Source organism: Phoca vitulina, unplaced genomic scaffold (genome assembly GCF_004348235.1).
Source record: "Phoca vitulina isolate PV1807 unplaced genomic scaffold, GSC_HSeal_1.0 scaffold5, whole genome shotgun sequence".
Taxonomy (NCBI): Eukaryota; Metazoa; Chordata; class Mammalia; order Carnivora; family Phocidae; genus Phoca; species Phoca vitulina.
The window spans coordinates 12,329,394-12,354,529 of record NW_022589708.1 but is presented as its reverse complement, the minus strand read 5'-3'; the positions used below and the strand labels follow the sequence as shown (position 1 = coordinate 12,354,529).

The 25,136-nt window shown below is 42.9% G+C and overlaps 1 protein-coding gene across 1 annotated transcript in view; it reads right to left on the bottom strand.

The window, feature by feature from the left end:
- SLC15A1 (solute carrier family 15 member 1) overlaps positions 1–2,235 on the bottom strand; it is a 49,581-nt gene extending 47,346 nt beyond the window's left edge. The window contains exon 1 of the mRNA XM_032402720.1: positions 2,017–2,235. Within this exon, the coding sequence (XP_032258611.1) occupies positions 2,017–2,020 (4 nt within the window). The 5' untranslated portion in view covers positions 2,021–2,235. The remainder of the gene's footprint in view (positions 1–2,016) is intronic.
- Between the last annotated feature and the right edge of the window lie 22,901 nt (positions 2,236–25,136).

Below are 25,136 nucleotides of genomic sequence, written 5' to 3'. Positions count from 1 at the left end.
TTTATTTAAAAAACCTTTTAGGGGCACCTGGGTGGCTCAGTCGTTAAGGGTCTGCCTTCGGCTCAGGTCATGATCCCAGGGTCCTGAGATCGAGCCCTGCATCGGGCTCCCTGCTCAGCAGGAAGCCTGCTTCTCCCTCTCCTACTCCCCCTGCTTGTGTTCCCTCTATCGCTGCGTCCCTCTCTCTGTCAAATAAATAAATAAAATCTTAAAAAAAATTCTTTAAAAAATAATTTGTTTTATTTACTACCTAAACTTAGATATTGAAACTGTAGGACTTAAGTAACATAAAACTGGTATGTGGATATATTGCTACTCACATGCTATGCCAATCTCAGTTGAAAAAAAAAAGGGACACCTGGGTGGCTCAGTTGGTTAAGTGTCTGCCTTTGACTCAGGTCATGATCCCAGGGACCTGGGATCTAGTCCTGCATCAGGCTCCTTGCTCAGCAGGGAGCCTATTTCTCCCTCTGCCCGCTCTGCCTGCCACTCTCCCTGCTTGTGCTCTCTCTGACAAATAAATAAATAAAATCCTAAAAAAAAAAAAAAAAAGCAACCACTGAAGGACCAATTTGCAAACTGAAAAGAATCAATTCATTTAGGACTACACTTCAGAAACTAACTGTGTTCACTCATCAATAATCAGGCTGTTGACAGCTAGCCTGATTGGAAATACTTTAGGAAAGTCCAAACCTAGCACAGATGCTCCTCAGGTATTTAGTATCTAAAGATCAAATAAATACTCCGAGCCCCTCCCAGAGAAGTCACACGGAGTGACAAGCAAATGATGTGTGAGGTAAGGATGCAGAACTCCAGCCCAGGAGTTTGCCTGCCTGCAAAGCACACACTGCTGACAACCTCCATCTCCGAGGGAGGCTGTAGCATCTTTCTGGAAAAGGCACAGGTGGCCACAGCTAGAAGTCCCGAGTGTGAACCATGACGTATCGCAGTACAGTGAGACATTCGAGCTTGTCACAGTGGGGCACACCAGGTTCTACACGCGTACACACCCTGACACAACCACGGAGGCTGGTACGGATACTTCTAATGGCTGAGGAAGTCGAAGCCCAAAGAGTTTAATTTACTGACGCAAAATCCTAGAGGTAGTAGGGGGTAGCGGGGAACAGAAGCGCAAGCAGGCCAAAGTCAGACCTGGTTCTCTCCGCCATGGGGCCATCTTGTGCCTGCCTGGGCTCATCCAGGGCGTGACTTTGGGGGAGTCACTTGACTTGCCTTCCCCATCTTTAAGGGAGAAGAGGGCTGGGATGATGGGCTCTGCTCTCTGCTTCTGCATTCGCTCCCCCATGGTCTATTCTGAAGCAGGCAGGATTAAGTCCTTTCCTAGAAGTTCTGCGGACGCTCCATGCCAGTGGAGGACCAGCTACTCTCCTTGGGTGCCTTCTCTTGAAGCTTGAGGACAGTGGCAGGGTGATAAGGGCCACCAAGGGCCTCCAATTCCCGGGGGGCCAGGCAGGGCTCCCACCCGAGCTGCGGGGTCACCTGGCCAGGCCACCGGCAAGGGAGGTGCCAAGGCAGCCACTGAGCGCCCACCAGATGGATGGAGGTTTGGGGGCCCTGCCATCACGTGCGCGACACCGGCCAGCTTCAAGCCCACTCCCAGCCCACAGGCTGGGAACACGAGGACCGAGGATTCCCAACAGGAGGCCAGGTCAAGGTGACGCCATTGATTCCTGCCACCTCTCAGTCTGGCCGCGTCGGGCTCTCCGCCCCCCCAGCGGAGACCGAGATCGGAGCCGGTGACTTCCCCGGAGCCCGCGGGACCCGGTTCTCCTGACCCCTGGTCGCTCCCGTCCCGGCGACGTGCGCCTGTCGGCGGCTCCAGCCCTCCCGGCTCCGCGCGCAAGTCCGCGGGCCGCCAGGGACAGCGGGGACCAGCGTCGCAGCCCGGTCGAGCCCCGCGGCGCCCCCTTGGCAGCGGCCCCAGCGCGCAGCCCCCGCACCCCCGTCCCCCCCCCCTCCCCGGCGACCCCGCGCCAGCCCGGCCGCGCGACCTACCCATGGTGGCGGCTCCGAGGGCTCCCGGCGACTGGCGAGCGGGGAGTCCAGAAGAGAGGCCTTTTTTTTTTTTAAGGTGTTGCTCTTATAATTTTGTTTGCAGGCCCTGCCCACCACCTGTGCAGCTGGAGGTGTGCGGGCGGGGCGGCCCGGCTCCACCCTCGGAGGCGGGGGCCCAGCGGGAGCAGAGGTGAGCGCCCCTTGAGCCCCAGCTGGGGGCCAGCCGTCTGGGGCCAGCCCGGGGGCTCCCCCGTCCCGCCCCAGGCCCTTGGGGGCGGGCCCAGCGCCGGGGGCAGGAACAGCGGCCAGGGACCTGGGCTAGAGACGCCCCAACGTGAGCGCCCACCTGGCCGCTGGTGGTGGTGGTGGTGGGGGGGGGGGGGGGGTTGTTAAAATGCAGGTTCCCCGGCCTCCCCCCAGATGTGCTGGCTCGGCAGGTCAGGGCGGGGCCCGAGAATCTGCATTTCTAACCGGTTCTAAGGCGATGCTGCAGCAGCTCCAGGGACCCCACGTTGGAAACCACTGGGCTGGGAAAGCACCACTTCTGTGCTGAGGAAGCGAAACTGGGTGGAAGCTGGTCAGCTGTATGCGTGCCCGCGCGTGCGTGGGGGGCCTTCCCTAGGGTGTGAACCAGCCAGAGCGTTTCTGGAAGACTCTACCTCACCTTGCTTTACGAATAACGGGAACAAAAATAATAATACAGTCATTATCTCCTGATCATTCTTCTGTTCCCCTGTCTGACTCGAGGGGTTGCGCTTTGCAAATACTGAGAGGGAACATGACAATGGAAAATGGAGGGAGTTTCTATTTTTTAAAATCATGGTCAAGTACACGTAAAACGTACACTGTCACTGCTAAGTGTACAGTGAATGGCACTGGGTGCCTTCCCATCGCCGTGCAGCCGCCACACCTCTGTGCCCACGGAACACTTCCTCTCTGTTCTCCCTCCCCTGGCCCCCCGGCCACCACCATCCTACTTTGCTTCTCCACGAATTTGAGGGCTCCAGGACCTCAGATCGGTGCAATCAAGCAGTGCTCCTTTTCCTGTTCTAACGTCTGCAAGATCCATCCACGCTGGCGCAGACGCCAGAACGTCCTGCCCCTCGGAGGCGGATTGACACTCGGCCGTGTGCGCACCACATCTTGTTCACGCATCCCTCTGCCTCTGTGGCCTTCTGCATCTTAGCAATGCCCCCTCGCCCCCCACACGCCCGCTGGAAGACTGGTGTGCGGGGAGAAGCCCTCTAGCCAGGCAGCTTCCCCAGAGGCAGCTGGACACCACCCTTCTCGGGCTTTCTTCCCAGGGCTGGAGGAGGAGAAACCTCTTCAGGTGATGGCTTACTGGATACACACGGGGCAGCCGGTGAGGTTACCTGGAGGCCTGGGGGCTGCAGGTAAAGGGACTCCATCAGGGAGAGCAATGCAGCCCAGACTGAGAGGAGAACGCTCGCCCGGCGGGAGTCAGAGGCGTGTTGTTCATAGTTGTTAGCCTGCCACCAGAGAAGCCACGGGTGGAAAGGTGAAGCTTGTGATAGCCGGTTTTGACCACAGTTGTCTCTGTGGGGTGTTATTTCTGTTGAGCTCGTGAAGCCTGGCATCCTGAGCCACTGTAAAGCCACTCTTGTTCTAGGCTAGTGATTCTCAAAGTGGGGTCCGGAGATGCAGCGTCAGCATCACCTGGAACTTGAGACAAACGCAAATTCCCAGTCCCCATCCCTGATCTACTGAATCAGGAACTCTGGGCGTGGGGTGCAGGTGACTTTTAGTAGCTGTGAGGCAAATGCTGTTCCTTCCACCTGTGCACCAAATCCTTCATTCGGTCATCGTTTACTTAGCACCGCCAAGTACAGACTGCTCTGGTAGCCACAGGCACCGGGCAGACAGCCCTGCGCGCACGGAGCCTGCGTTTTGTATCTTCTCGGCGTGGTGTGAAGGGGCAAGTTACTCAAGATGGAGAAGCATGAATGAAGGACAAAACCTGAGGGGGTACAAGAGACAAGCTCTACCGATCCTGAGTAGATCAGATCAGCAAATCCCTAGAATTTCTGGGATGGGCTGGACTTGGAGGCCAGACATTTCTCACCTGACACTCCTTGGCATTTGTGTATTTAATGGAATAACTGCCTTGGGAGCCTCCCTCACCCCTCCACCCTGTCTCAAGAGACAGTAACACCGCACCAGGCTCTCTGTACCTCTCTCCTCCCCTCAGCCCTCCATGGCTTGGTTTCTCAAGGCTGCCATAACCCGTTACCTCGCATTTGATAAATAACAGATTTATTCTCTCACTGTTCTGGAGGCAAAGGGGTCTGAAATCAAGGTGTTGGCAGTGTGCTCCCTCCGAAGGCTCTCGGGGAGGATCTGTCCTCACCTCTTCCAACTTCTGGTGGCTCCAGGCGTTCCTTGGCTCGTGGAGGTATTGCTCCAGTCTGCTTCTGGGTTCACATGGCCTGCTCCTTTGAGTCTTCTCTCCTCTTATTAGGGCACTTGTCACTGGATTCAGGGCCCACCCTAAAGCAAGATGATCTCATCTCAAGATTCTTTATTCCATCTGCAAAGATCTTTTTTCCAAATAGGGTCCATTCATAGGTTCCAGGTAGACGTATGTTTTGGGGGGGGGGGGGGGAGCACCACTGAACCCACGACATTCCCCAAAGGGCTCCAAGTCTAGACTTGGAATATGCAGAATCGGCAAACTTGTCCTGGATAAACAGAACTGTGGCTTGGCCTCAGAGGACAGGCCTTATGAAAACTTCTAGGGGAGAAGTGGATGTTAGTGGTAACGATGAGATCAGCCCAAGATGGCGGCAGGGAGAGTCGTCCACACCCAGATCCTTCCTTATTTTCTATTGACCAAAGCACTTAAATGGTACAAAGTTCTGCAGTACTCTATTCTAGTAAGAACTCTGCCTTGAAAAGGCAGCTTGTGAACTTTATGGAGAAATAAAGTGTCATTTTCTCCAGCTCCATCCTTCAGATTGCTCGGCTGTAAAGACCTTTTAATTAATTAATTCTGTTTCAGAGGAAAATTGAGTAGAAGTTTTCTTATCTATCAAGCATCTAGAACCAAGGTGGAGATGCTGATGGGTAAGGGGCAGACTTTAAAAATAATCAACAAGGGGCGACTGGGTGGCTCAGTCGTTAAGCGTCTGCCTTCGGCTCAGGTCATGATCCCAGGATCCTGGGATCGAGCCCCGCATCGGGCTCCCCGCTCAGCGGGAAGCCTACTTCTCCCTCTCCCACTCCCCCTGCTTGTGTTCACTCTCTCACTGTCAATCTCTCTGTCAAATAAATAAAATCTTAAATAAAAATAAAAATAAAAATAATCAACAAAAGCGGGTCCCCTGGCCATCTATCTGAGAAGAGAGAGTCTGAAAAATGGCAAGAGGCAGGGGAAGGAGGAATCTTAAGTATAAACACGTACAAAAAGCCATTTGGACCACAGGTGCTGGAGAAGAGAACCAGCAACTGGCTCAAATTCATTCCGAGATGCTTGTCTGGAGTCCCCGCCCGCGCCATGTCTGCTGGACAGGACCGCCCTACACCTCGCTCTCAGCACCTATTCTGCTGCGATGCACCTGTTGGGCAAAATGAGGAATACGTACAAATACCTAAGAAGATGATTTCCTCTTCTTTAACATGCCTGTCTTTCGAATGCTCCAAAACAGCTTTAGCTGTACATATTTATATCGGTCAAACTCTTTCCTAGAGTGAGGGAATGGCAGACCTACGGTTCAGGGTGTGGGCGCCTTGGCTGTGAGGGCATAGCCCGGAAGGCCGGTGGGAGAGTGCATTGCAAGTGCAAACTTTCGACGACATCCCAGCGTGGGGTCGGGAGGTGGACTCCTGTCGTAATTAGAAAGGCCTAGACAACAACACAGAATGTTCTCTGAGCATCTTCCACGGGTCAGGGGGTGGTACACTCCCATGGTTTCAAGAGCCTCACAACTGATTTGAGAGAGTTGCTCTTTCAGTGGCATCACCTGAGTGACCTTGAGCAAGTCGCCTTCCCTTGCTGGGTTTTATTTTCCTCTCTTGTCACAGAGAGAGATTCCTCCTCTAAAACTGGGTTCATTTTCTTCACAAAGGTTCTTCCAAAGTAGAGGCTGACTGTGGTATTGGGTTTATTGTGGGGATGAGAGATTATTGTCACTGTTGGAAGGTAATTATTTACGATCTGAATCATTATCACAAATGCTCATGCTGCCTTCTTGTCTGTGTCCCCCGCTGCAAGCACAGTGTCTGGCACTTAAATTCTCAACAAATATCTGCATGTGACCGACAGACTGATTCTTACAATGATATGGATCAATCTCTTACCACATTAAAAAATATATATGTGTATATAAATATATGTGTGCATATATATATATATGTAGTTTATAAGATGTATCCACTCTAAATGAATTTTTCTCTTTAATAAAAACCTTACAAGATGATCTTCAGCAACAACCATAACATCAGCTGTCCATGATATTTGCAGGTAAGGGTGGGAGGGGTCACAGGCCCCTGGGTTAGATGCCACCTGGGTTTATGGGATTCCCTAGAATCTTGGGGTACTGTGGGGGAGAAGGCAAGAGTGAAGGCTCAGCATCTCTGGGTTGACTGAGTTCCAGAGGGAATTAAAATAGTTTGCGAATTCTTCAACATGGTACATGGAAAGATTCTAGCCTCTGTGGTCATGTTACTCTATTTTTGGGGGGGGGGGGTAACAGTTTTATTGAGATTTCACATACCATACAATTCACACATTTAAAATGTATAATTTGATAGCTTTTAATATATTCACAAAGCTGGGCAGCCATCACCATTTTAGAACATTTTCATCGTCCCTGAAAAGAAACCCAGTGTACCATGAACAGTCACCCTCCTCCCCCAGTCCTAGACAACCACTACTCTGCTTTCTCTTTCTACGGATTTGCCTACTTTGGACATTTCATACAAATGGAATCATACAACATGTGGTCCTTTGTGTTTGGCTTCTTTCACTCAGCATCATGTCCTCAAGATCCATCCATGTTGTAGCGTGTGCTGAATGTACGCCATTGTATGGATAGACCACATTTTGCTTATCCGTTCATCACTTGATGGGCATTTGGGTTCTTTTTTTCTTTCTTTTCTTTTCTTTTCTTTCTTTTTCTTTCTTTCTTTCTTTCTTTCTTTCTTTCTTTCTTTCTTTCTTTCTTTTCTTTCTTTCCTTTCTTTCTTTCTTTTTCTTTCTTTCTTTCTCTTCCTTCCTTCCTTCCTTCCTTCCTTCTTTCACATTTGGGTTCTTTCCACTTTTTTGCAATTATGAATTTTTTGCTGCTATGAAAATGTGTGTATGAATTTTTGTGTGGACATATATTTTCATTTCTTTTTGGTACATACCTCAGAGTGGAATTACTGGGTCATATGGTACCTCTATATTCAATCATTTAAGGAATCGCCAGATGATTTTCCAAAACAGCTGCACCATTTTACAACCCACTACCAGTGTATTAGGATTCGAATCCCTCCACATCCTCACGAACACTGGTGATTATCTGTCTTTTGGATTATAGCCTTCCTAGTAAGTATGAAATGATGTTACTTATTTTTAATATTTTAAAATATCTTTACATATGTTTTCATGTATTTACATAAAATTTTAAAAACATATTTAATATACTTTAATGTTTATGAAAGCATTTGAAAGATTTCTTCAAACTGTTTTCTTTAGAGCAAAGCGGGCACTTCCATTTCCCCAAACTGTAGTGCGAGTGTGGACATCTGTGTTGGCAGTTACTGGGTTATATCCTTACCTAGGGGTGGTGTGGGGGGCGGGAATTGGTTAGGGAATGTGAAGAAGAGGGAGAAAGTGGTCATGGGGGTGGAGAAGGCAGTGTTCAGATTTACAAATGATGAAGGATAAAGAATGAACAGATCATTATATTTGAACAAAAGGTCCCATTTTCGGATAATCTATGAAATGTTAGTTCTCTAAGAACTCTCTAAGTTCTCTCTCTGCTCTTTTTATTTCCCTCCCATACAAGCCTCCTGTTCCTTAGCTGTTGCAGTCTTCATATTCTCTCTCTCTCTCAAAATCTACTCTCAGGAAGGAACCTGGTAACTCACCCACACTATGAAATAAATGCCTGATAAGCAATTAGTGTTACTTTTTCTCGAAATATCTGCATTTGAACAGAGTGGGGTGGGGGAAGGCCACCTATTTGAACAAAACAAAGGAAACTCTAACTGCAAAATCAGAAGAAGGGAAGTTTTTAGAAGCAAGAGTTCCTTCCCAGGGGTGCCTGGGTGGCTCAGTCGTTAAGCGTCTGCCTTCGGCTCAGGTCATGATCCCAGGTCCTGGGATCCAGCCCCGCATCGGGCTCCCTGCTCAGTGGGAAGCCTGCTTCTCCCTCTCCCACTCCCCCTGCTTGTGTTCCTGCTCTCGCTATCTCTCTCTGTTAAATAAATAAATAAAATCTTAAAAAAAAAACAACCCAAAAAACAAAAAACATATTCACTGAGATTCTGGGGATTTGGACATGGACATCTTTGTGCAGGTGGAGGGCATTTTGCTATCCACCATGGGCAGTAAAAGGGCTAGAATATCGCTTTATACCATGGTGACTGACAAGCCCAGATCGTTTCTTAATATTAAAGGGGGTAACACATTTAACTGAATCCTGCTAGCATGAGCTAATGTTTTCTTAGAGGGAATCAGTATGGCAAACAAGATAAAGAAGCATATTTGGATAGCATCAAATCCATTCCTCACATTCATAATTAATGTATGAAACAAACAAAAGAAAAAGCAAGCAAATATGTAAAAAATCCTGAGCATTGACTGTCCTATATGTATAAAAGTCCTAAATGTATATAAGCCTTCAAATGGGGAGGACCAATGCACTTCATTAACCTTTGTGTGGTTAGAAAGAGTATGAAATCTCACTAGAAGTAAGGGGGAAACTGGAGAATATTTAAATATTATGATATGGATAGGGATATTTATAAATTAGATCCTTTGTTATTTGGAGTCAATACCTAGCCACCCAACAAACCACTTGGAAATGTTAAGAAATTAACACCAATAGGGATGAGCAATCAAAAGATATTGCATCTAGTCTTGAAACATCTCCCCAAGATATTTATTACAAAGGGAAAAATAGTAACTTCATAGTGGAGAAACAACAGATACCACCTTGATCAAGAGATCAAGGTCAATATCACCACGAATAAGATACGTCAACATCATGTACCCTGGATAATGCACTGAGAAGGGTACAACATCCCTTCCGTAGATTTCTTGTCAAAAATACATAACTATATCATGAGAAAACATCAGACAAACCCAAACTGAGCAAAATGCTACACAATAACTGACCTGAATGCTTAAAAAATGTGAAGTTTGTGAAAAACAAGGAAGATGGAGGAACCGTCACAGACTGGAGGAGATTGAAGACATGACAACTAACTGCAATGTGGGATCCTGGAAAAGAAAAAAAGAGTGTTCATGGTAAAATATCAGTGAAAATCAAATTAGGTCAAAAAAAGGTCTGTAAAAAATTATCTCATATAGAAACAATAATTTTATATTGGATATAAAATTATACAAGCTTATATGGAATAATTTGTGTGCCATCAACATAAAATTTAACTCAGCATTTGTAATGATTTCAATAAATAAAATGTATATCCAAAGGTTTCATCTGTGTGACTGAAATTTATATTAAAATATATATAAAATTTATTAGCAAATAATTGGTGAGACTATGATCTCACTGCTTGCTCTGCCATGTAGGAGAGATAACCCCCAAGATACGTGAGCTTGGTAGTAGTGTACTTCACGATATGAAACCAGCACCTATAGTTGTTATAGACTTAAGTACAATAATTAAAATACTGCAGGAGATACTTGACAAAATCTATGTTCAACCTTTTTGGTAATATTGTTAGTTTTAATTAAAAATTAAGTTTTAGAAATAAAAAAAAGCAAAACCCACCCAAGAGTACAGAAAGGCTTACAATGAGAAGGCAAAGTCTGCGGCTCCTAACTCCAGTCCAGTCCCCAGACTTTTCTTTATTGTGTTAAAAAATACATAACATAAAATTTACCATCCTAATCATTTTTAAGTGTACGGTACAGTAGTGTTAACTATATGCACCTTACTGTGTCACAGATCTTCAGATCTTTTTCATCTTGTAAGGCTGAAACACTACACTCATTGAACGACTCTCCTTTTCTCCCTTCCCCAGGCCCTGGTAACCCTCATTCTATTCTGCTTCCTGTTTCTATGGGTCTGATTATGCTAAGCACTTCAAATAAGTGGATTCATACAATATTTGTGTTTTTGTGACTTGCTTATTTCACTTAGCATCATATCCTCAAGTTTCATCCATGTCTTAGCATATGTCAGGACTTGATTCTTCTTAAGGCTGAATAATATTCCGTTGCATGGATGTACCACATTTTCTTTCTCCATTCATCCGTCATTGGACATTTAGGTTGCTTCCACTTCTTAGCTATCATGAATAATGCTGTAATGAACATAGGTGTGCAAATACATGGCTTTCAATTCCTTTGGAACTATACCCAGAAGTGGGAATGCTGGATTATGTGGTAATTCTATTTTGAACTTTTTGAAGAACGGCCATACTGTTTTCCATGCATCACAGACTTTTGTTTAATAACAGTTTTACTGAGATGTAATTTACATACCATACAATTCTAAAGTGTGCACTTCATTGGTTTTTAGCATATTCAGAGTTGTGCGACTATTACCACAATCAATCTGAGAACATTTTCATCAGCCCCAAAAGAAATCCTGTACACGTGAGCAGTCATTCTTCGATTCTCCTATCCTCCCCCCATCCCTGGGCAACCACCAGTCTGCTTTCTGTCGCTATGAATTTGCTTATTCTAGACATTCCATCTAAACACAATCATACAAGGTGTGGGCCTTTGTAACTGGCTTCTAACGGTAGCCATTTGTAGTCATTTATGTTTTTATTTTTTTTGGAAATTAACCTCCATAATTCTAAATAAAATGATTATATGTCTATTTCATGATGTATTAACTCTAAATTATATGTATAGACTCCTCAGCATGAAAAATGAGAATTTAGCTCATTTATAACACCCCTCTTATCATAGCTCCCTCTTCCTCCTCTTCTCAATTTCAGGTCGCTTTAAAAACTCTTTTAGGGGTGCCTGGGTGGTTCAGTCACTAAGCGTCTGCCTTCGGCTCAGGTCATGATCCCAGGGTCCTGGGATCGAGCCCCACATTGGGTTCCCTGCTCGGCGCGAAGCCTGCTTCTCTCTCTCCCACTCCCCCTGCTTGTGTTCCCTCTCTTGCTATGTCTCTCTCTGTCAAATAAATAAATAAAATCTTTAAAAAAAAATAAAAACTTTCTTTTAGTTCTTTAATTGGTTACCTCAACATCTTTAAGTAAATCTGTAATTACTTATTTGTCTTAGATAGTATTTCCTTACTTACAGGATAGGATATTAGGCCTTTGTACTCCTTTCTCTCTCTCTTTTTTTTAAAAGATTTTATTTATTTATTTGAGAGAGAGAGTTTGAGCTGGGGGAGGGGTGGGCAGGGAGGAGCAGACTGTCCCATCTGAGCATGGAGCCCCACGTGGGGCCTCCATCCCAGGACCCTGAGATCATGACCTGAGACCAAACCAAGAGTCGGATGGATGCTTAACCGACTGAGCCCCCCGGGCACACCTCCTTTCTTCTTCTTCTTTTTTTAAACCTGATCTCTCCTCTTTAATCTCCCAAGATCTGATTGCTGTGATTTTACTTTTATGTAGTCCAGCCTGATAACATATACATTCTGTTCTGTAATAGTCTTCTGTGAATGGCCTATTGGTTGATTATATAAATCAAAATCCAGTAAACAATAAACAGCATTACCCTATTAGAATCATACATGTTCACTGCAGAGACAAATAATAGAATCTGATTCCATCTTCTTGGTAGGTTTTTGGATTCCATTCACTCAGTGGTTCCAGGGTTCCACTCCTGTGCCAGGCCAAGGAGAACGTTCCAAATGTCAGTGTCAAATGGATTTCTTTTTGGGATGCCTGGGTGGCTCAGTGGGTTAAGCATCTGCCTTTGGCTCAGATCATGATCCCAAGGTCCTGGGATCGGGTCCAGCATCGGGCTCCCTGCTCGGCGGGAAACCTGCTTCTCCCTCTGCCTGCCGCTCCCCCTGCTTGTGCTCTTTCTCTCTGACAAATAAAATGAATAAAATCTTTAAAAAAAATGTTCAAATGGATTTCTTTTCTAATGCTCCCCCAATTGTTCCATTTGAGGAACATTTAGTTTGCGGGACATAACTGTTGTTATCATTTTTAAAAAAAAATAATTGCATTTATTTTTTTTTTCTGCCTGACAGAATAAATATACACCTTTACCTTATTCTGAAATTATCCAACCCTTCAATCATGTTACGGAATGCACTTTCTTCTAGACTCATTCTTACAGCTTGTTCCCCTTAAGGTTGATTGCTCCACAGGGTTGGGGCACAACCATGATCCTGGGACTTCCTTTTAGTGCTCGGACTTCTGCTGTTGGACCCCAGGACACACCGACTTCCTTCCTTCCTCCCTCCCGCCTTCCTTCGCTCTTTCCCTTGGAACACATCATCAGAAAGGGTGCTTGGCAAACACATTTTCTGTGTGCCTGAAAATACCTTTATTTTGTTCTTATATCTCAATAAGATTCTCCGTTGGAATTGAATTGCTCTCAGGATTATGAAGACATTGCATCTCGTGTCCTGGCATCAGTCCTGCTGGAGAGTTTGATTACAGTCTCTGTTTTTCCACTGTAGGCTTTTTTTCCCCCGCTATGTGGAAACTTTAGGGTTTTTTTTCCTCTGCTCATGAGCATGTATAAAGATGTGGGTCTTTTATCTTTCATTTTCTGGAGTATTTTTAATTGGGAGCCATCTTGAGCTCTGGGAAACTTTCTTTTACTTTGTCTTATGTTATTTCTTCTCTTCCATTTGCTTGGTTCTCCTTTTCTCAAAAACTGTTAGTCGGATGTTGGCCTCTTGATCCTATCTTTTCTATCATGTTTTCCGACTCTTGGCATCATGGGAGATTTCTTTATTTTTCATCATTTGAATTTTTATCTAGCAAAATAAGAGCTCTTTCTTGATTTATTGAAAGATGGACTATCTCCTTGAATCTCCCTGAGGGTCCAAATTAAAACTGAAATTTCAAAATAAAACCCCCTTCTCGTCCCTAAATCATCTCAGTTCCCTATCAGGGTCCCATTTGCTCATCCAGGGTCTTCTAAGTTGCTGGATTCTTCCTAAATTCAGTGAGCCTTCTTTATTTGTTCTTTTAAAGAAGGAAGGAATATGTAGAGTCTTCTAGGTGGCCGGCCAGCGTTTCCCCTGCAATGGAGCCAGAAAATCAATGTCCTCAGTGGGCCTTTCCTCTGAATGAGAGGCTGGTGGTGGCAGTTCTGGTGTGTGAGTAAGAAGCAGTGGTGGACTGGGGGTGAGGGCTCACCCTGACTCACGAGAGCCAAGTGTGCACATCTCTTCCTGATCCCACCTTCACACTTCAGGTGAGTGGCCTGATGTCAGCCAAGGTGGGAGTCTTTACACTGACGAAATTGGCCAATGCTACTAATCAGGGCTGTCCCCCTCCCTCCACCCCCCACCCCCCGCCCTGCAGAGAGCCAATTGTTAAATATTTGCCAACACATCACTGGTAAGGAAGGTTCCTAGATAGGTTTCACTTTAGGAGTATGTGGGTGGGGTTTAATCTGCATTTTTCCCAATGACCAATAGTATTGTACACTCTTCTATGTGTCTAATAGCCATTTGTATATCTTCTTAGGGGAAATATCTATCCCAACCTCTGCCCATTTTTAAATTGGATGTTGGCTGTAAAGATTCTTTATATATTCTGAATACAAGTCCTTTATTAGAAATATGATTTGCAAATATTTCTCCCCAATATGTTGTTTGTCTTTTTTTTTTCAAAAATTTATTTATTTGACAGAGAGAGAGAGAATAAAAGCAGGGGGAGCAGCAGAGGGAGAGGGAGAAGCAGACTCCCCACTGAGCAGGGAGTGGGACTCAGGACTCAATAGACTCAGCACTCAATCCCAGGACGCTGAGATCATGACCTGAGCTGAAGGCAGACACTTAATCGACGGAGCCACACAGGGCACCTGTTGTTTGCCTTTTAATTCTTTTTTTTTTTTTTAAGATTTTATTTATTTATTTGACAGAGAGAGAGACACAGCAAGAGAGGGAACACAAGCAGGGGGAGTGGGAGAGGGAGAAGCAGGCTTCCCGCGGAGCAGGGAGCCTGATGCGGGGCTCGATCCCAGGACCCTGGGATCATGACCTGAGCCGAAGGCAGACGCTTAACGACTGAGCCACCCAGGCACCCCCCTTTTAATTCTCTTAATGGTGTCTTTTGATGTGTGAAAGTTTTAAGTATTGATAAAATTAATTTATCAATTTTTTTATGGATCATGCTTTTGTTGTCATAGCTATTCATAGTTATCCTTTCCCAAGATCACAAAATTTGCAATCATGTTTTCTTATAAAAGTTTTATATAGTTCTTATATTTAAGTCCATGATCCATATTTTAGTTAATTTGAGTGTATGGTGTGAGGTAAAAGTCAAAGTTTATTTTTTGCACGTGGATATCCAATTGTCCCAATACCATATGTTGAAAAGATTCTTTCCCCCACTGAACTGCCTTGCAACCTTTGTCCAAAAGTGGTTGCTCATCAGTATAAGGGGTTATTTCTGGACTTTCTCTTCGGTCACATTGATTTATATTTCTATTCTTAATACTAATGCCACACTCCCTTGATTATTGTAGCCTTACAATAAGTTTCAAAATCTGGTAGTGCAAGTCCTCCAACTTTGTCCTTCATTTCTAAGATTATTTTGACTATCCTAGGCCTTCTGTATTTACATATAAATTTTAGGGTCAGCTAAAAGAGAGGGGAGAGGGGTGAGGAAGGGAATTAATTGGCAAGCATATCTTAGTAATACGAATAACGTATTTTTTACATTATCAGATTATCTTCGGACCGTATGTTTTCTGTATCCTTTTCTGTTTTGTGTTTCAAATGATATAATACTGATTATTCATATTAAATTCTACAGCTGGTTTCTGGCCCAAGATGGTAACATAGGAAGACCCTGAACTCATCTCCTCCACTGACATACCAAATCTACCTCTATTTATAGAGCGATTCTTCCTGAAGGAGAACTGAGGGCATATTAAATTCTGCAAATATCTATCAAAACCTACTACACTCAGCATGTTTCTCTAATATTTGCTCAGACTATACTGTATAAATTTATTTTTTGAAAAAGGAAAACACAGGGTGAATGGTATGAGCCTAATAACCATACAAAGCTGTCACAATTGCAGGATGAATCAGCTCCCCTAAGGTGCAGATCTCTGTACCAGGCAGGGAGAAAATGATATATGCACAGAAGTAAGCAAGTTTACCAGAAGTAAGGTCGTAAATGAGTAATGTGATAGGAAGTGTTATTTTGTTACAAGGTTCATGATACACGTTTCTTTCTGCTGATTATAGAAGTCACAAAATTATATGTGTGATTACATATTCAACAAAATTATATATGAAACACATTTACAAAAATGGGTTCTTTATAAAAACGATGTGTTTCCAAAAGACCAGTGTATTTCAGTGAATGATTGAAGCTTTTCTTTGGGATGATAAACTATCCAAGACAGCTCAATATGACAACATGAAACAGTTTCGGTTCTCACGTTCTGCTACGTGTGGTCCGTGGGCTTTGTGGACAGGAAGAGAGGAGACAAGGCCTTCGTGAACTGGATTCTTCAGTATCCTTCAGGCCTTTAAATAATTTCCTTTAACTCTTCTATATGTGAGAAACTGCTGGGAAAGTCTGAATTTTCTACCTTTAAGAGCAAGGTTTTGTTTTGTTTTTCTCTGTTTCTGTTTTGAAGGAGTAAGTTAATGATTGCAAACTTGGTGACTTAAAAGAACAGAAATGTAATCTCCCGCAGGTCTGGAGATCAGAAGTCCGAAGTCACAGTGTCAGGGGATTCCTCCCTCCTGGAGGCTCACAGGGAGGATCCTCCCTTTTCTCTTCTAGCTCTGGTGGCTGCCAGCATTCCCTGGCTCGGGAGCACAGCACTCCAATCCCTGCCTCTGTCTTCACAGAGCCTCCTCTTTTTCTGTAGGTCCTCAATCTCCCTTTGCCTCCCTTTTATAAGGATACATGTGATTGCTCTGAGGACTTATCCTGGTAAACCAGGTCCACATTAACTTAATCACATCTGCCAAGACCTTGTTTCCATACAGTTAGCATTTACAAACTCCAGGGATTAGGACCTACCTTTGGGGAAGCCATTACTCTACCTATCACACCTACATATCCATTTTTTTTTTTTTTTTACTATTGCTGGTCAGCCTCTCATTTCCCCACTTCCTTGGGGCAAAGTCATTGGTAGAACACACAGCAGCTTAGATGTCACCTCAGTGAAGGTGACAGGGGTTGCCACATTTGGTATGATGGATATGGTCTCAGACTCTGTCAGTGGCAAGGAAACGTCACTCTAGGTGCAAGATTGTGTGACCATGGACTTGAGCTGAACTGGTGAGGACTGGGGGCTGGCGGTTCTCTGAAGTTGGAGAAGCGACTGAAATTTCCAGACCTCAAAATATTTATACTGTAAGTACATCAGAGAGCTGTTCCTCAGAAAATGTATTTGCACATTTGTGCGTGTGCATAGGTGTGTGCCTATTATACTCAGGCCGACCCCATAATTTGCAGGGCTTGGTGCAAAATAAAAAGACAGTGTCCCTTGTTCAAAAAGCAGGACTAAAGTGCTATTGAAGGTACTGAGCCATACAGCCTTTTCCTTTTTCCACAGGGTCTCTCTTGACTCATCATACTGTTCGTTTGCTATTTAATGTGATTTTAAGTAAAGAAAAAGGTAATTATTTTTTCTGAATTTTATTGTTCATCTTTATATTATGTGAGGTCAGCGAATGTAAGCACATTTAACTCATATGCCTAGTCATCAAAATCACAAAACTTGTATTTCATAGCTCATAAATGTATATGTTTTGTTCTCACCAGAGCAGTGGAAACACTGCGTGACACTAACTCGACTGTTTTCGCTTTACCTCTTGACATGCACGTTCTGCCAACACTCTCAGCTTTTGCTTCCTGATGAGGAAGGAGGTCTGGAAGGATGAGGAACTGTGGGTAGCTCTATCTTCAGTGTAAGTCACTGGCTAACTTGGAATTAGCACATGTCTGAGAAAGGATGTGGTAGGGTTCCTTGGTTGCGTTTCTTAGAACACCATCGCCTTCCTTCTGCTTGGAGTGGGAAGTGTGGCCTCTTGGGGCTCTCAGCAGCCCTGCTTACTTAGTTCACGGACATAACTCCTTACCTTGTGCTCACTGTGGGTCTCATTGGACTCCCATACATCGAGGGTCGGCCGCAATTCTGGGCTCTTGGGGCATCAGGAATTCTCTAGGCCAAGAGGCAGCAAGGGATGGCGGCAGATGGTGCGTATGGGTGTATCTCCACTGCTCGTGCACGTGCTCCTGCATCCCAACGAACCTCACTCAGAAAACACAAGTGCAAAGATAAAATTATTCAGAATTTCAAGATGGTGACAGCAGAGCATTAAATGAAGCACAGGGGTCCTTCTGAGCTCAGGGCCCTCGGTGACCGCTCAGGGCCCTCGGTGACTGCCCAGGTCGTGCGTCCGTCAAGCCAGCTCTGGTTTGATTTGCTCTCATGAAGTATTAACTAATGTTTAAGGCCAATGGTTCAGTTGAAGTTCTTTCATACTCTCCCGGTCCCTACCTCTACTAACCTCACTGTGAGTGACACATTGAAAATCCTTCAAGCTCTGGAGTCAGACACACCTGATTTGGCATCTCAGTTTTTTTTTTTTTTAAGATTTATTATTTGAGAGAGAGCGAGAGAGAGCATGGGGGGTGGGGTGGGGGAGCCAGCAGAGGGAGAGAATGGATCCTGAAGCAGATTCCCTCCCCACTGAGTGTGGAGCTCAACCAAGGCTCGATCCCAGGACCCTGAGATCATGACCTGAGCCGAAATCAAGAGCCGGCCACTTAACCCCCTGAGCCACCCAGGTGCCCCAGCATCTCAATTTTGGTGCTTATTTTGTGTGTAGGTGGGCAGCCACAAGTGAGAAGATGCAGATAATGACACTTAAGTCATGGTGGTGTTGTGGGGATGAAAGGCATAATACATAAAGGGTCTAGTCCTAGGAGTCCCACAGAACAAGGGAGGGTTAAAAAATGGGAGAAGTTTCTGTTACAAAGAGAGAGAATGGTTTGCATAAACATGCCTATGATCTGCTCCCTCAGTGTTTAAGAGATGGGATGAGCAGACCCACAAACCTAGGTCTGGTTCCAGCTTCCCCAAGCAACAGCCTCATGAACTTGGTGAGTCATGTCACTCTTCACGTATGATTCCTTATCTGTATGACTGTGATATTACCTACCTCGTCAAGTCACAGAGAAGTTTCTTGAGATATTACATATGGAAGCACTCTGTAAAATGCCATCGAATGTCAATCACTACTCAGCAGACTGCCCCATTTCCTGAGTTGCCATAGGTGGGGATCATTAAAGAGAAGTTTCCTTACTCTCCACGACCTAGCCCTCGGTCCCTGATGAGTTTTATCAGTTGTGTCCTGTCTAGCTTCTCAAGGCTCAAAACATTTACATTCTGATCTGTCGCTTTTCTTTCTCACATTGGTTTTAGACTCGATTTTATTTTCCAATATATTCAGTGCTCACCACTGGTTCTTCTGCCATCATGGCCCAGTTATCTTTTGGCATGTATTCCATGCCATTCACATATAGTTCCCGAAAGGTGCATGGGAACAATGTTCCCCCCCAAATATTCTTCTGGAAAGATAACTGTGTCGCTTCAGTGGGAAAATATAAAACCACACAGCATACTTTCCCTTCAATTCAGGAGTCTGTGACTAGACAAGAAAAACAGCTTCCATTAATTTAATGTGTTCCCAATCTCTGAAAACAAGGTTTTCTGGAACAAACATCAGAGTATTATATTACTTTAGGGATTCTACTCTCTGAATGTCCTACACACAAGCAACAAGGCCAACATAGTGGGCCAGAAACTCAAAGAATACATTTTACTCTTCACTTTATTGAACTGGTATGTCCAGAGAAAAAAGCAGTTCTCTGTACGGAAGTTTTCTTATCTGTAAAACAGACCAAATAATTTCTCATCGTCTGGGAGACCGTGTCCTAAGATCCTAGCGTGTTACCATCAGTGAGAATGGAGTGGGTCTGCAGAGATTAGATATGCATTAACTCTCTCTACGCCAGCCTATTAGTGAGGCGTGTTTGCTCTCCACAGTAAGTGCACTGGGAAACTCTCTTTTGAATCACATCGATGTTTCTCTAAACCTAGTAACCGAGAAAAGCTGACATCCTTCCTGAAGATAAGAAAGTCACTCCCACATTATCATCAAAATCAAGTGGGCAATTGTTTTTTAGATAGCTTTATTTTTCTGAATGTAAAAGTAATATGTGAGTCCAGTTGAGGAAGGGAGTCCATGGACGGGAGGGCTTCAGCAGGAATCCATGTGGACCCTTCAGGCTCAGGAGCATGTTTTTGCATAAGGAAAGGGCAGACGGACCACACTGCGCTGCAAAGGGGAGCAAGGAAGCCAGGCCTGGTTACTTGGTGTCTCTAACCCTGTGTTTTCTGCCGATACACACAGAAAATTATCTTTCCCGCTTATTGTACAGAGGAGAGGTAGTCTCTGTTCAGTGTGTGGCATACAACAAGCGCTGTACAGCTACTTTTCTCTCTGATCTATATTCATAACTGTATCTATATAAGTTTCAGGTGTACAGCTTTATAACTGGACCTCTGCATACACTACAAAGGGATCACCACCACAAGTCTAGTGACCATCCATCACCATACCGTTGACCCCCTTCCTTCATTGTGCCCACCCCTCACCCCCTTCCCCTCTGGTAACCACCGGTCTGTTCTCTGTATCTATGAGCTTGTTTTCTTTTGTTTGTTCACTTGTTTTGGATTTTTTTTAAGATTCCACATATGAGTGAGATCATACAATAGTTGTCTTTCTCTGTCTGACATACTTTTCTTCACATAATACCCTCAAGGTCAATCCATATTGTCAAAAATGGTCAAAATTTCATTCTTTTTTATGGCTGAATAATATTCCATTGTATATATACCACATCTTCTTTATCAATTCATCTGTCGATGGGCACTTGGGCTGCTTCTACTTCTTGGCTATTGTAGATAATGCTGCTATGAACATAGGGGTGCAGGTATCCCTTTGAATTCATGTTTTTGTATTCTTTGGGTAAATACCCAGTAGTATGATTGCTGGATCATAAGGTAGTTCTATTTTTAAATTTTTGTGGAAACTCCATACTGTTTTCCACAGTGGATGCACAAGTTTGCACTCCCACCAACAGTGCACAAAGGTTCCTTTTTCTCTACATCCTTCCCAACACCTGTTGTTTCTTGTGTTTTTTATTTTAGCCATTCCGACAGTTTTGATTTGCATTTCCCTGATGGTAAGTGATGATGAGCATCTTTTCATCTATCTGTTGGCCATCTGGATGTCTTCTTTGGAGAAATGTCTGTTCATATCTTCTGCCCAGTTTTTAATTGGATTATTTGCTTTTTTTTTGGTGTTGAGCTGTATAAGTTCTTTATATATTTTGGATACTAACCCTCTATGGGATATGTCACTTGCAAATATCGTCTCCCATTTGATGTAGTCCCAACAGTTTAATTTTGCCTTTGTTTCCCTTGCCTTGGGAGACATACCTAGAAAAAACTTGCTACAACTGATATCAAAAAAATTATTGCTTGTGTTCTCTTCTAGGATTTTTATGGTTTCAGGTCTCACATTTAGATCTTTAATCCATCTTGAATTTATTTTTGTGTATGGTGTAAGAAAGTGGTCCAGTTTCATTCTAATTCTAATTTTTGGAATAGTTTGAGAATAGGTATTAACTCTTCTTCAAATGTTTGGTAGAATTCACCTGTGAAGCCATCTATCCTGGACTTTTTTTTGTTGGGAGTTTTTGATTACTGATTCAATTTCTTTGCTGGTAATCCATCTGTTCAAATTTTCTATTTTTTCCTGTTTCAGTTTTAGTAGGTAATATGTTTCTAGGAATTTATCCATTTCTTCTAGGTTGTCCCCGTTTGTTTTTTCTAATATTCTCTTATAATTGTTTGTATTACTGTGGTATTTGTTGTCATTTCTCTTCTGTCATTTGTGATTTTATTCAGGTCCTTTCTCTTTTTTTCTTGATAAGTATGGCTAGTGGTTTATCAATTTTATTGATTTTTTTCAAAAAACAAGCTCCTGGTTTCACTGATCTGTTCTATAGTGTTTTTTTGGTTTCTATATCATTTATTTCTGTTCTAATCTTTATTATTTCCTTCCTTCTGCTGGTTTTAGGTTTTGTTTGTTGTTCTTTTTCTAGCTCCTTTAGGTATAAAATTAGGTTGTTTATTTGAAATTTTTCTTGCTTCTTGAGGTAGGCCTATATTGCTATAAATTTCCCTCTTAGAACCTTTTGCTGCATCCCAAAGGTTTTGAATCATATGTTTTCATTTTCATTTGTTTCTATGTACTTTTTAATTTTTTTTAAATTTCCTGGGTGACCCATCCATTGTTTAGTAGCATGTTATTTAATCTCTGTGTATTTGTGGTCTTTCCAGAATTTTTCTTGTGGTTGACTTCTAGTTTTATAGCGTTGTGGTCAGAAAAGATGCATGGTATGACTTCAATCGTTTTGAATTTGTTGAGACTTTTTTTGTGGCCTAATATGTGATCTATTCTGGAGAATGTTCCTTGTGCACTTCAAAAGAATGTGTATTCTGTGTTTTAGGATGGAATGTCCTGAATATATCTGTTAAATCCACCTGGTCCAGTGTGTCATTAAAAGCCATTATTTCCTTTTTGAGTTTCTGTTTGGATGACCTGTACATTGATGTAAGTGGTATGTTAAAGTCCCCTACTATTACTGTATTAATATTGATTAGTTCTTTTATGTTTGTTATTAACCATTTTATGTATTTGGGTACTCCCATGTTGGGTGCATAAATATTTACAATTGTTCTATCTTCTTGTTGGATTGTCCTCTTTATTATTACATAGTGTCCGTCTTTGTGTCTTATTACAGTCTTTGTTTTAAAGTTTATTTTGTCCAATATAAGTATTGCTACTCTGGCTTTCTTTTGACATCCATTTCTATGACAGATATTTCTCCATCCCCTCACTTTCAATCTGCAGGTGTCTTTAGGTCTGAAATGAGTTTCTTGTAGGCAGCATATAGGTGGGTCTTGTTTTTATCCATTCTGTTATCCTCTGGCTCTTGATTGGACCATTTAGACCATTTACATTCAAAATAATTATTAATACATATGTATTTATTGTCATTTTATTACTTGTTTTGTGGTTGTTTCCAAAGATTCTCTCTGATCCTTTCTTGTCTTTCTCTCTTTCATGGTTTGCTAATTTTCTTTAGTGATATATTTTGATTTCTTTCTCTTTATTCTTTGCAAATTTATGAGTGGTTCTTGATATATGGTTACCATTAGCTTTGTATATAACCTCTCCTGCATATAGCAGTCTATATTAATTTGATGGTCTTTTAAATTTGAACTTATTCTTTACTCCTCTATTCCCCACATTTTAGGTAAATGTCATATTTTAAATCCTTTTATATTGTGAGTTCCTTGACTTACTTTTTACAGAAATATTCATTTTTACTGCTTTTGTGTTTTCTACCTTTATACTGTCAGTTCTGGTCCCTTTTTTCCATTCAAAGAGTTCTCATTATTTCTTGCAGGGCTGGTTTAGTGGTAATGAACTCCTTTAGTTTTTGTTTTCTGAGAAACTCCTTATCTCTCTTTCTATTATGAATGATAACCTTGCTGGAAAGAGTATTCTTGGCTGCAGATTTTTTCCATTCAGCACTGTGAAAATATCATGCCACTCTCTTCTGGCTTGGAAAGTTTCTACTGAAAAATAACCCTGCTACCCCTATGGGTTTTCCCTTGTATGTTACTGTCTTCTTTTGTCTTGCTGCTTTTGCTATTTTTTCTTTATCAGTATATTCTGCCTATTTATTTATTTATTTATTTAATTTTTTTGAGAGAGAGACAGTGTGAGCAGGGAGAGGGGCAAAGGGAGAGGGAGAAAGAGAGAATCCCAAGCAGACTCCATGCTGAGCATGGAGCCTGACATGGGGCTTGATCCCACAACCCTGCGATCATGATCTGAGCCGAAATCAAGAGTCAGACACAAATAGGTTCAAAGGAAAAGAATGGAAAAATATATGCCGTGGAAAATGAAAAAAATATATAAGAAAGCTGGAGTGGGGGGGCGCCTGGGTGGCTCAGTTGGTTAAGCGACTGCCTTCGGCTCAGGTCATGATCCTGGAGTCCCGGGATCGAGTCCCGCATCGGGCTCCCTGCTTGACAGGGAGTCTGCTTCTCCCTCCGACCCTCCTCCCTCTCATGCTCTCTGTCTCTCATTCTCTCTCTCTCTCTCAAATAAATAAATAAAATCTTTTAAAAAAAAAAAAAAAAAAAAAAAAAAAGAAAGCTGGAGTGGCTATATATATATAAGATATAGAAGACTGGAACAACACTATCAACCAACTGGACCTAGTTGATATCTAAATAACACTCCACCTAACAAAAGCAGAATACTCAAGAGCACATGGAAACACAGTGTACTAAACTTCATGGGACGCAGCTAAACTCCATGAGATGCACCTAAAGCTGTGAATTTCTTATTAAAAAAGTGAAAATATCTCAAATCAATAACTTAAACTTCTACCTTAAGAAACTAGAAATAGAAGAGCAAACTGAATCCAAAGCAAGGAGAAAGAAGGAATTAATAAAGACTAGAGTGGGGGAGGGTGGCTGGGTGGCTCAGTAGGTTAAGCGACTGCCTTCGGCTCAGGTCATGATCCTGGAGTCCCAGGATCAAGGCCCACATTGGGCTCCCTGCTCAGCAAGGAGTCTGCTTCTCCCTCTGACCCTCACCCCTCTCATGCTCTCTCTCTCTCAAAAAAAAAAAAAAAAAAAAAAGACTAGAGTGGGGGGAAAATGAAAGAGAATAGAAAAACAATAGAGAAAATCAATGAAACCAAAAGTTGGTTCTTTGAAAAGAGCAACAAAATGCACAAATATTTAGCTGATGGAGGGAGAGAGGAAGAAAGGGAGGAAGAGAAATTCAAAGCACTAACATCAAGAATAAAAGAGAGAGCACCACTGCTGACCTTGCAGAAATTAACAGGATTACAAGGAAATAATATGAGCAGGTATACATCAATTATTTGAGAATCTAAATTAATAACCAATAACTTAAAAGGACAAATTCCTAGAAAGACACAAACTACTGAAACTGATTCAGGAAGAAGTAGAAAGTCTGAATAGACCTATAACAAATACAGAGATTGAACTAGTAATCGAAAACTTCCCCTGAAGGAAAGCCTAGGCCCAGGGGATCTCATGGGTGAATTCTGCCAAACATTTAAAGAGGAAAAAGATCCCAAACCTTTACCAACTCTTGGAAAAATACAGAAGAGGAGGATGCACTTCCCAGCTCATTCTAGGAGGCCAGCATTTCCCAAACACCAAAACTGGATAGACATCACAGAAAAAGGCCAATATCCCTTACAGAAATGGAAGCAATTTTTTCCACAAAGTACTAACAAACTGAATCTAACAACATATGAAAAAGATTATACATCATGACTAAGTGGGATTTACCCCAAGAATGCAAGATTTAACATACCAAAAATCAATGGAACACCTCAGATTCATAAAGGACAAAATCACATTATGATTTCAAGAGACACAGAAAAAGCATTCAACAAAATCCAATACCTTCTCACGCTAAAAACATGAAACAAACTAGGGACAGAAGGGAACTTCTTCAACTTGATCGAGGCCACTTCCCCCTAAGATCAGAAACAATGTCTGCTCTTGCCACTTCTATTCAACATTGTATCCAGCAATTCCACTACTAGACATATCACAAGAGAACTGAAAACACAAAAACTTGAACAGGGATATT